The sequence below is a fragment of the Diplotaxodon limnothrissa genome, linkage group LG13, assembly GCF_057381915.1.
Source record: "Diplotaxodon limnothrissa isolate DT_005_m linkage group LG13, D_limnothrissa_male_GT1.1, whole genome shotgun sequence".
NCBI lineage: Eukaryota > Metazoa > Chordata > Actinopteri > Cichliformes > Cichlidae > Diplotaxodon > Diplotaxodon limnothrissa.
This window is the reverse complement of record NC_140608.1, coordinates 19,314,053-19,327,331: the sequence shown is the minus strand read 5'-3', so window position 1 is coordinate 19,327,331 and position 13,279 is coordinate 19,314,053. Positions and strand designations below refer to the sequence as shown.

The following is a 13,279-nucleotide window of genomic DNA, read 5'->3' as shown; positions in this document are numbered from 1 at the left end:
CTGAACCAGAAATGTAACATTTCATAAGACCTGTTATCACTGATTTTCAGTCCACTTCTTGCAGATTTTCAGTTTTTCTCCCCGTTTCCCTTCATTAAGAATGGCTTCTTGACAACCACCCTTCCACTGAGACGATTTCTGATGAGGCTTTGGTGAACAGTAGATGGATCAGCTGTTAGTCAGATGTATCCCTCAGGTCCTGTGTCAGGTCTGTGTTGGATTTTTTCCTGTTTCTTACTTTCAGATGCTGTTCATTTGCTATAGATACTGTTTTTTTAGACCTGCCACTTCTTTTGTCTTTCTTTTCACTTTTCTTTTGTAACCCACTTGACGAGTTTCATCAAAATTTTTAACGGCACACTGCACACAACGCTGAGATATGCCAAGGTTTGGGTATATAACTCTTTGGAAATTACCTTTTTGGTACAAAAAAAAACCTTTTTTATGCCTGTTAAACTATGTTAGATTTGGGATTTTGCATCTATTCAACTAAAGAAATGGGAACAAATGATGTGTTTTTGCCCAAAAATACTATTTAAAATTGCTCATCCCTTAATAACTTCCATGGCTTAACAAACAAACAAAACATTCCTCTGAAAATGGTCACATACAAGAACAAAGAGAGTGAAAAATCAGGATCTTAACCTTAACCAGGCAACATTTAAAAACTGCAAAAAAATGCAAATCAAAATCAAACCGCAGTGTCCAGGGCGAAAGTCCTGTTTGATCCATTTATCCAACAGGAACATGCTGAGTTTGTCATTGTCCCACTGCTGCATAAATCACATTTTTGTATTTGACACAAACCTATGACATCTTAACAATGCAACGGGTAAATTGCCATGACTGTACAGAAGCAACATTAATATGATGTTGTGGCAATATTAATAACATAACAACATTCCTGTCTCATTCCTACTGTTAACATGCGTTCTGCAAAGACAGGATTTGCGCAGCTTTGTTTGAATAAATTGAGACGGACGAAGCCAAATCGAGACGGACTTCTAAAGAAGGCCGGAACAAGGCAGAAACCACCACATGTTTCCATATGTCCTTTTTCCCTCTGCTCTGAACTATCCCAGTGGTCATTCACAGGCACAGCAAACACGGTTAACAAGGCTTTCAAAAACTGACCACTTCTGAGAATAAGTCAAAAAACTAAAAAAAAGCTCTTCATATAAACCTATAAACTTTCAACAAAACAAGCATGTCTTCCAAAATTATCTGTGGCTGTCAGCTATGATGTGTGCACCATTTGAAGGCCCTTTTTAAACAGTGAAAAGGAACCATAAATCAAAAGCTGTCTCTGATTCTATAATTTCCAACGTTTCCAGTTGTTCTCTCATTTCTTATGTTATGCAACATCTGTTTGTATAATTCTCTCCACGTGTTTCTCACAAACACGTTCTTGGCTGACAAATCTGTGTGTATGGAAAAGAGCGGTAATCAGGCTACATGTGTGTGACTCACTGATGAACTTGTTTTGCATAGCCTCCAGCAGGGCTTGGTGGGCATCTTCAGACTGCATGGCAGCAGAGCATTCCCGTGCCAGCATGGTGCGAATCAGATGCTCCCCGCAGCCTGGCAAAAGACACAAAATGACACACATAATAAACAGAGTTAACTTTTAGAGACTTTTGGCACATCTAGACTAAACAACTTCCTTTCAAATCCAAAGCACGTGAAAGTCTTAAAAAAGTCTTTTAAAACTTGTAAAAAAATATATCTTTATTTATTATTAGATTATATTATTTATCTGGTTATTAGGTATATAATGGAAGCTATTCTAAATATCAAAGGGTTAAGTTTTGTTTATTGAGTTCAAATAAAAATAAAAATGATAATGCAATCCTTTGGCATATTCTCACAAGTGTAATTAGGCAGTTTTTATTTCAGGTAATACTGAAATCACTTCTAAAGTACAGCTGCCTTGCTCATGGGTACACTGACAGTGATTACAAAGAGAGGGTTTTTGTTTCAGTTTTCCCTGCCTTGATCCCAGCTAGTTTTGGAGCTTTAAAACTGCCAAACACCCAGTATTAATTCCCCCTCTGTAAATCCTGTGCTGTAGCTGGCTCCCGGCACAACTGCAGGGTGTGCAGAGAGCCATACTTACTTCTATCGTCATGACACATTCACGCATCATTTTTATTTAAACAGGTTTAGAATTTCTATGTTACTGTAATATGCATTTTTAGAAACAAGATTTTACAAGTTTGTCTAAGGAAAAGAAACTATTTTTGATCAGATCACTGTTTAATATTTATAAAAGCAGTGTAGTGACTGCATGTACAACTAAATAGAAATAATAATAATAATAATTTTAGAGTACACAGAAATAAAACTGCAGTATAGAGGTTGTTTGCTATAAGAAAAACCTAACCCCGCTAACCCTGCTAGCTCCAATTGATTGTGGTAGCCACCTGAATCTGTCTGATGTGCTTCCTTCATGGTGCATGCGGTAAATACTCCAAGGAGAGAAACAAAGCATTTTGTTAAGAATTCAGGGAAACCAGGAACCATAAAAGCATGGGCAGCCTGCTCAGTCTCTCACATTACCTTCGACCACTTCCAAGTCAAAACATAGCAGGTGTGCCTTTTTATATCAGAGATAATATGCTACTTATTCCTTAAAGAGCAAACATTAAATCCAACATATTGCTGTTTTTAAGGAAAAGACAGTTGCTGAATGCAAACTGCATGCTTACAATAAAGCCTTTCTCACATGTAAAGTTTGCACGTACCGGAGAACAAGACAAAAAAATCTTAAATTGTAAACAAAACACATCTGGCAAAGGCTCCTGTGAAAACCCATAAAGACTGAAGAATATGGCCTCATTGTTTCTGTAAACACAAATGAAGGCCCCATAAAAAACAGGTAACTACAACAGAACTGAATGCAGGTCAGTAACTGTGGAGAACAAACGCCCGGAGCAATTTGAAGTCCTTTTTTTAAGGCAAGTAGAAAACTGTATTGGCAATGTACTGTGCCTTTTGTGCTGTGTTTACCATAAACCCCCACGAGTCTAAAGGGAACTGGATATTATGGCAGCGCAAACACAGTTGAATTAGGACGGCAGAAAGAAACCTAAAGCAGCAACTCACCAGGAAAAAAAACCCCAAAAAGACCAACAAATGTGGACACAGTATGTGACAGCCGACAGCGGCACGAGTAAACAGTAAACTTTGTGAGTTGTTGTCTCACTGGCCGCAGCAAAGTAAAGGCCAGATGAAGCAATAAAACAAAGACACACATGAGCCGCATATTACAAAACTGACTACAGTGGAAGAGGTGGGAAGGAGAGAGGGCGGGTGCGTGGACGGGCAATGTGTTGGTGTGGTGGAGGGAAGAAAGGGACATTCGGGGTGAGGATCACACTCCTTGTGTCAGAATGGAAATGATTCTTTCTGTTTCTTTTTAATGGAAACATCTTTCATGTTAGGAAATGAAAGACAGGTGTTGTACTGGAACACACGTTATGCTCTCTGAACCCATACGGCTCGCTCCTTTTTTTCACTCACTTCAAAGACAAAGCCACAATATAGGAAGACAGGGTGAGAATGCACACAGCGCAAATATCAAACATGCAGCCTACACTTGATCTTCTTGGATAATTAATGAACAACAGACCACTACCACAACAGTTGTCATATACTGCTTGTTTAATGTAAGAAATGCTGAACAGAGCTGCTGAAATGTATCCGGCCTATCACCTTTAACCTACAGACGGCAAGCAAATGACAGATCCTCACCAAACCAGACTGGATGAAAAAGCATAAAGTCCTTAGCATGTCTTAAAATTAGTTAAATACACTTTCAGATGAACAACAACACATGAAACTTGTCAAATGTCTTTATTCATTTAACAAAAATGACGCCAAAAGCATTTGTGAAAAACTAAGTAAATTGTTACTGCTTCTATAGGAATTAAGGTAGTGTGACACCTCTATAAAAGCAAAAGTTTTGGTAATTTGCTGGTCTGGAGCATTCAGGTGCATGTTAGCTCAATGCCAAGGAGGAAAGACATCAGCCATTATCTTAGAGAAGCAGCTGTTGCTCCCTATCAATCTGGGAAGGGTTATAAGGCCATTTCCAAAGAATTTAAAGTCCATCAATTCTACAGTGAGAAAGTTTATTTACAAGTGGAAAACATTTGTGCCGATCTTCCCAGCAAATTTACCCCAAGGTCAAACCAAACTGCAAAAGCCCCAATGAAGCTACATCTCGGACTCTAGAGGCCTCGGTTAGTATGTTAAATGTTAAAGTTCATAGCAATAAAATTAGGAAAAAAATTGAATAAGTGTGACTTTGCAGAAGAAAGTCTCTTCTCTCTAAAAACACTGTGGCAACACAGTTTAGATCTGAACAAAGACTTTTGGAATTATGTTCTTTGGACAGAACGAGACCAAGACGTCTGGACTTAATGCACAGCACCACATTTAGCAATAACCAAACGACTGTTATGATTCTGGCTATTTGCAGTCTTTGAGTCAACCATGAACTCTTCTGTATATCAAAGTATCTGGAGTCAAAGTGAGGCCATCTGTCCAACAGCTAAAACTTAACCCAAATTGGATATTGTGAGAAAACAGTGATTCCAAACACAGCAGCAAATCTACAACAGAACGGCTGAAAAAGAAAAGAATCAAGATGTTGCAATGGACCAGTCAAAGTCTGAACCTCAACCTGAATTAAATACTGTGCAAGGACCTTAAAAAAAACAGTGGGAATGTCTGAAAAGCGTAAAAAGTGGCCAAAATGATCTCTACAACGATAAGAGACACTGATAAAAACAAACAGAAAATGATTACTTATAAGTTACTAAGTTATTGCTGCTAAAGGTGGTTCTACAAGATACCAAATCATTTTGTGTGCGTGTGTTTTTCACACACTGCTTCTGCATTTTGGCTTCATTTTTGTTAAATAAAAAATGACCCTGTGTGTGTATGTCATGGTTTGCAATTTATTTGATGTTGTATTTAAATAATTTTAGACCTGATAACCTGATAAGGACCAAATGATTTTTTAAAATTATATGCTGATAGAGAAAACCTCGAAAAAGCATTCATTTTCACATGACTGTTTGCTCCAATAAAAACCACCAGACAGCTAATAATTTAAGTGATTTACTCTGATTTTTGTTATGGTGAAATGTTCTAGATAAATGCAGAACTAACCACCCAAATCTTAAATTCTAGGGCTTTTGGACAGCAGAAAGCATATTAGGCCATCCTGAACTACAATAATGATGTCAAGTAAAAGTCCTGTGGAGTGCTGCTCGACCACATAGTTTTTTGTTTGTTTGTTTGTTTGTTTGTTTTTTTTTGGGGGGGGGGGGCATTTGTTTTTAGTTTTATTTAGATTTTTATATTATACATGTACTGTAAGTAAAAGCTAAGTAAAAGTACATGAAATGCAAAAGTTGATACTTGATTTAACTGCCAACTATTATACCAGTCAAGTTATGATCCAAATCTGGACAAGTACACTTTACAAATTCACCATTTTAACACTGCAATGCCCTTCCAGCAGCTCTCCTTCAATCATATCTACAACAGGTGTCCCATGTCACAAGTCACTGAAAATCCAAAGAGCTCTGCAATGCACCTGGCGTGCAGCTGACTAACACAGAGTAGAGAAAGATGACTCAATCAGTTGAGGAAGTGACTGATGAGAAATCACTCAGCGGGAACAGTTGAAGGTCATCGGAAAGTATTATCAGGCTTTTTGAAGCCTGACTCGCTCGGACTGATTCATATCATCCTCAACAACAAAAGAGAGGCTAATAGTGAACCCAGAGTGAACAGAGTGGAAACAAACACACACAAACACACACAACTGTAAAAGTGGATTACAGAGAATGTGCTGGTTTACCTGAGGTACTCACTGCTGTAGAGTAAGAGTTCATATGACAGGCATTTTCAGCCCAGCAGCCACATCCATAGTGAGCAGCCTGAGAAATGGAAAACAAAAAAGACATCTTAGATGAAAAGGATTATTGCTTTTGCCTTGAAATAAGCAGAATAATTTCTTAAAGAGTAACTTTGGTTACTGGTTGGTTATAGCAGACTTATTTATATTTGCACATCTTTAACTAAAGCAGCATGCCAGGCTTTCTAGCTCTATTGCTCTGAGCTTCAGGTTTTCCTAACACTACAAGTGATAATTAGGTTGAGGCAGTAAATCCCACTGATTCATTCATTCTGTTCAGCCTCAACTGTTACATGGCTGTTTTTTCCCGTAAAGCTGCTTTTAATAGAAAATGACAACTTCCTTTGTTTCCTCGAAGTAAAAGTTCTTCTTCAAAGAAAAGTTTTGAATTAACATTAAGTAGAGCCCAGACCACTAGTTGTTATTTTTGACTATCTCCATTAAAAAGTAAAATTTCAGCTCTGTTAATTACAGCCAGCAATGGGAGAAATACAAGAAAGGGAACCAAACTCTGGGGGTCTTTACTGGCAACCGCTGCTTCCTGAAAAAGTCCAATCTGCTGCCCTTAACCCTTCATAAGGTGCACTGATCAGTTAGACTTATGGCCACTAGAGGGGATCAAAACTCACGTAACACACAACCCTGGCACACTGTTTTCCTCCTATGATTTTAGTGGATAGTGAGTTAACAAAGAACATACTACAGACGCGCCACCTCTCTACTGATAACACATTTCTGGTCAAGTCTAAAAAGCCCAGGGTGATTTTTTGCACTCCAACTCTATCCTTTTTGACTTTCCTCCAAAAGCAGGTTACATTTAAAGAGCATGTCCTTAATGGTTGCTGAGCTTTCAGTTTCATTATACCCAGATTCCCCACCAACTATGGGATTGGAATCTAATGCAAAAGCTAATATACAACTCTTTTTTAGCTCTGCTTTGGTCCCCACCAAAGTCGCCCAAAAATATCTGCGTTTAACGGTTGGAATTCTTTTAACAGCTTGCAGCAAATTTGAAGCAAAAATGACACTTTTTTTCAAGCAACACTGTTCTTCAGACAAAAAAAAACACATAAGCATGGAAAATTGACTGATTACAAAAAAATTAAACAAAAGCTGCAGAAACACACTGATGTCAAAAAGAGGAAAAAGTCTCTATATGTTCACTGGCAAAACTATAGTACTGCTCTGTTGTTGTTTTTGGACAACTAAGAACAGACCACTGGGAATAACGTGACCTAGGTAGAGAAAAACAAAGAGTGAGGTTTTTTTTGGCCACAGTGAGAGGAGACATGTTCGGCACAGAGCAAAGACAGACTTTCAAAAAGAAGAACTACATGCCAGCTGTAAAACATCGTGGTGTGAATGTGCTTTGATGCCCTTGGGACTGGACAGCTTGCAGGCATCGGTTTTACTATAAACCAGCATCGTATCAAAGAGTGCTTGAAGATAATGTGAGACCATCTGTTCAAAAGTTGAAGTTAAAGCAAAGCTGGCTCTTCTAACAGAATAATGATCATAAGGGGTCTAACAGATTCACTGAGAAATGGGTCAAAAAAGAAGAAATAGAAGGTTATGCAAACACCATCAAAGTCCAGATTTGAATCCCAATGAATTGGATGATTTTAAACAGGCACTACTTGCAAAAAAACAAAAAAAAAAACAAACAAACAATAAAAACAAAATCTCTTCCAACTAAATGTTGAAAAAAAAATTGGTGGTAAAATTACTTACAACAATATCAATGACCAGTGGACATTTATGGAGAATTGAAGGAGGCACACTAGCTTTGAGACCAAGATTTACCCCTCCACGGAAGAATGTTACATTACAGCTTTTCAGCCTTTTTTTATATTAGTATATCACCTTTATTTGAAGAAAAGAAGTCTGTATTAAAGAAGAGGAAAATGTTTGCCTGTTAAAGTCAAACAGGCATACGTCCATCCATTCTCTCCTGCTTAGCCTTGTCAGGGGCGCAATGGGGGGGATGGAGCCCATCCCAGCTACCATACGGTGAGAGGCAGGTTACACCCTGCACAGGTTGCCAGTCTGTCGCAGGGCTAACACAAGAGACAGACAACCATTCACACTCACATTCACACCTATGGACAATTTAGAAATACCAATTAACCTAACCCCACTAACTACATGTCTTTGGGAGGAAGCCCGAGTGCCTGGAGAGAATCCACGCAAACACGGGGAGAACATGCAAACTAAAAACAAACATTTCCAATGGATTTACTGACTTGCCACACATGAAACTGAAATTATCCCCAAGCCAGAGGCCCATAATTTGGAGCAAAAAAAAAAAATAATTCTCCCTCTTTTAGACGGCAATAATTTGGATACGGACAGACATCTTTTGAGCTTCAATTACAGGCAGCAGCATAACATTAGCATTAAACGCAAACAGTATGTAGGTGCACAGTGCACTTATTTTGTTCTCTAAATAGAGCCCTGTATGCACGACATAGAAACGATATCTCACAATGTTGAAATATTTCACTACAGAAGAAATGATGTCTATAGTAATAACTGCATCAAATATAATTTTAGTTATCATTTAATTGAGTTACATTAAACATTTATTTAAAGACATTATCTGGACAAAGATATTGTAATAAAAAGAAGGAAAGGGCTTCATTACCTGGCCAACCCTGCCGGGATGTTTCATAGCCAAGCCTCCACTGGACACTGCTGCAGCTACATTCCCCTCCAGGTCCACAACAACAGCTCCAACTGTGTCGAGGCACCCTGAGCCATTTCCCTATATGACAGTAAAGGAAAAGAGTCACATGAACTGCAAAAAAGGAGCTAAGAAATTCAAAAGGACATCTTCAAATGACAATTTTAAGTAACTATAACTATAAGAGGTGGCAAAATGAAAAAACAAAAAAACATCACCTTCTGAACTTGAGATGTTAACTTTTGACTAACAATCACACTAGTAGGTGAAGGAACCTCTGTATGCATCTGTTTGCTTGTACCGTCTTCACAACTATTCATTAATTCGCACCTCTTAAGTCCAGTCCTGAAGAAGTGACAGTGTCAATGAGCTGTTCTCCTATTTTTTGTTAAAAACTGTTTTCTATTAGGCTTTTTTAACCACCATTTCAGTAAATATTAGCACCTTGCAATAATGTGTTTTTAGGGCACGGCATAAAATGACCTAGGCTACACTTCCCTGCACATGTTGTGTTATCCACCAACACTCGTAAACTAACAAGCGTTTAGAAAACACATCAACAAATTTTAGCACCGCAGTAAAAGAATTTATAGGGAAAAAAATGAAAATGGAATATCACTACACTGTGCATGCTGGAGAACAGAGTGGCGGATTTGGAGCAGTACACCCGGATGAACGATGTTATCATCACGGGGCTTCGCATCAAACCCCGGTCATACGCCCGGGCGGTCGCCACTGACAATGTAGGAGGGCCAGGAGAGGAAGATGTCAACTCCACGGAGCATCAAGTGGTTACCTTTCTACGGTCCAAAGGTGTGGAAGTGGATTATAACAACATTGAGGCTTGCCACCCTCTACCCCGAAAAAATGACAGTAACAAACCAGCCATCATTGTGAGATTTGCAAACAGAAAACAGAAAACAGCACTGTTAAAACAAGGAAGGAAACTGAAAGGATCCGATGTCTTCATGAACGAACATCTGATAAAAAGAAATGCGGACATTGCCAGGAAAGCACGTTACTTGAAGAAACAGGGAAAAATTCAAAATACATGGACCACCAACTGCAAAGTATTCATTAAACTCAATGGAACACCGGAACAAGCCAAAGTGTTGGTCATCAGAAATATGGAAGAGCTGGACAAATACTGAGGTCAACTTACTCTGGAGGTATGAATACACATGTGACGTGACACACAACACAACACATGGCACAGTCCAAAAGAACTTCATCTGCATCCGGCAACAATATCAACATGACTCATTGGAATTCTCTTTATGATAATCTGGAACTGAGAACATTTCGATACACAGACCATAATGTTCTAGACTTAGAAAAGGATATAGACCCGGAAAATAATTTCTTCTACAACATCAGCTGTAACTGCTGCTACTTCACTGATGAACAGTTTAAGCACACCATCAACACGGAAAATAAATTATCAATAATCCATTTTAATAGCAGAAGTCTGTATGCCAACTTCAACAATATAAAGGAATATCTAAATGAGTTGACAAATCCATTTGGAATTATTGCCATTTCTGAAACATGGAGAAAGGAATGGACTTTGGACTGGAGGGATATGAAGTGAATTTTGTAAATAGAAGGAACAAGAGTGGAGGGGGAGTAGCTGTGTATGTGGATAAAAACCTAAACTACAAGGTGGTAGAAAGTATGACAACTGTAATTGATAATTTACTAGAATGTATAACAATTGAAATTTATAAGGAAAAAGAAAAAAATGTAATAATTAGCTGTATATATAGAACACCTGGCTCTAGTATTCAAGTATTTAATGACTTCATAGAGGAAATATTCTCTAAAACAAATCAAAAAGTTATGTTTATCTGTGGTGATTTTAATATTGACCTGTTGAATCCAAAAAAGCATAAAATGAGCGACGAATTCCTAAACACTATGTACAGTTTGAGTTTACATCCTAAAATAACCAGGCCTAGCAGAATTACACCACATTGTGCCACCTTACTTGACAATATTTTCACTAACAATATGGAAAACAACATTGTGAGCGGAATATTAATTAATGACATCAGTGATCACCTACCAGTTTTTGCAGTTTATGACACTAATTATAAGAAAAATCAGCATGAAGAACAACTGAGATACAGACGTGTAAGGACAGAAGAAACTATGACTGCATTTAAGAACGATCTATTAAATCAGGACTGGGACAATGTGTACAAAGAAGCTGATATTGATATTGCATATGGCATATTTTTAAGAATATTCATGGAGTTGTACGATAAAAACTGTCCAACAATAAAATACAACAGAAAGCACAAATATTCAGATAGACCATGGCTCACTAAGGGTTTACAAAATGCATGTAAAAAGAAAAATACACTCTATAGGGAATACCTAAAACAAAGAACAAAAGAAGCTGAAAATAAATATAAAAAATACAAAAATAAGTTGACCAATATTATACGTGTATGTAGAAAGGAGTATTATAGTAAAATATTGAACAACAATAAACATAATATGAAAGGAATATGGGATGTTTTAAACGGTATCATTAAAAATAATTCTGGACAACAAAGTTATCCACAATACTTTATCGATAATGGCAATATTATGGAAAACACTGCTGATAAGGTCAACAGCTTTAATCATTATTTTGTAAATATTGGACCAAAACTGGCAGAACAAATTCCTGAGTCACTGCCATCAGTAGAATGTAGTGAAAACCTGATTGATAGGAACCCTAACTCAATGTTCCTCACATCAGTGGAGGAAAAAGAAATAATTGACATTGTACACATGTGTAAATATAAAACATCCACTGATTGTAATGATATTGACATGAAAATCGTCAAGAAGGTCATTGAAGGAATTGTAGGACCTCTAACATATATTTGCAACTTATCATTTCAGACGGGAAAAGTGCCAAACAAAATGAAAATAGCTAAAGTTGTGCCGCTGTATAAAACCGGGGATAGACGCCACTTCACAAATTACAGGCCTGTTTCTTTACTACCACAATTCTCCAAAATCCTAGAAAACCTGTTTAATAAACGATTAGACAAATTCTTAGATAAATATAAATTACTCTCTGACAGTCAATATGGATTCAGATCAAAAAGATCAACATCTCTGGCATTAATCGAATCAATTGAGGAGATTACGAATGCTATAGATCAGAAACAGTATGCAGCTGGAGTATTTCTGGATCTCAAGAAAGCATTCGACACAATCAATCATGACATATTAATTAATAAACTGGAACGGTATGGGATTAGGGGGGTTGTACTGCAATGGGTGAAAAATTATTTAAGTGACCGGAAACAATTTGTGAAGCTGGGTGTCCATTCCTCATCATGCTTGGACATTGCTTGTGGTGTTCCACAAGGCTCTGTACTGGGTCCAAAATTATTTATTATTTATATAAATGATATTTGTAAGGCATCTGATATATTAAAATTAGTATTATTTGCAGATGACACAAATATTTTTTGTTCTGGGGGGAATCTAAAGGAGCTGCTGGATACAATTACTTCAGAAATGTGCAAAATTAAAAAATGGTTTAACAGGAACAAACTATCGCTAAATCTAAGTAAAACTAAAATCTTATTTGGGAATTCCCTTAGAAATGCACAAGTGCAGATTCATGTAGATGGTGTGGAAATTGAAAGAGTACTTGAACATAAGTTTCTTGGTGTGATTATAGATGATAAATTAAACTGGAAGTCTCATATAAATCATATACATAACAAAATTTCAAGAAGTGTCTCAATCTTGAGTAAAGTAAAACACATTCTGGACCACAAATCACTCCACATTCTCTATTGTTCCCTGATTGCACCGTATTTGAATTACTGTGCAGAGGTTTGGGGCAATACTTACAAATGTTCGCTATCATCAATCTTTATATTACAAAAAAGGGCCATAAGGATAATCCATAAAACTGGTTACAGAGATCATACAAATCCACTATTCTTAAAATCAAAAATTCTAAAATTCACAGATCTGGTTCATTTTCTCACAGCACAAATTATATATAAAGCAATAAATAACCTGCTTCCTGACAATATTCTAAAAATGTTTTCTAAAAGGGAACGGGGATACAATTTGAGGGGGGAATTAAATTTAAAACATCCTCGTATCCGTACAACATTAAAAAGTTTTTGCATCTCTGTGTCACGGTCTGCAGAGACAGGCCGTGCGGTGGTGTGTGTGATGGACCCAGGTGCATACACAAGTGAGTAGACGGGAGAGGACTTAACAGAAAGCGAGCCTTTATTATGGCTGAAGACAAAGTGCACAAACAAAGCAGGGATGGCGTGACTAGACTATAACTAAACTGGGAAAACTAATACTGCGACAAACTAAGAAAACTCAGACTATGATGATCACTGCAAGGACTGACCGTGAAAACATGGAGGTGAGAACACAGACGACGCGACACAGACTGTACGAAACACAGAGACTAAATACACATGAGGGATGATCAGGGGAAGTGGATGCACACGGGGAACACAGGTGACACTGATAATCATAACAAGACACGGCAGGAGTGAACGTAACACTGATGGGAGATGGGCAAAGTAAAGCAGGAAGTACACAGAGGTTCAAACAGGAGGAGAGAGAGCACGGGGAGAACGCAGACATAACGGGCTGGGGAAAACATAGAATAAAGCACAAAG

The 13,279-nt window shown here is 37.6% G+C and overlaps 1 protein-coding gene across 1 annotated transcript in view; it reads right to left on the bottom strand.

Moving 5' to 3' along the window:
• The window catches only part of tasp1 (taspase, threonine aspartase, 1), a 34,302-nt gene that overhangs the window by 10,837 nt on the left and 10,186 nt on the right, over positions 1-13,279 (bottom strand). Inside the window, exons 9-11 of the mRNA XM_085369443.1 lie at positions 8,577-8,696; positions 5,876-5,954; positions 1,471-1,581 (exon numbers count right to left, since the gene is read on the bottom strand). Of these exons, the coding sequence (XP_085225569.1) occupies positions 1,471-1,581; positions 5,876-5,954; positions 8,577-8,696 (310 nt within the window). The remainder of the gene's footprint in view (positions 1-1,470; positions 1,582-5,875; positions 5,955-8,576; positions 8,697-13,279) is intronic.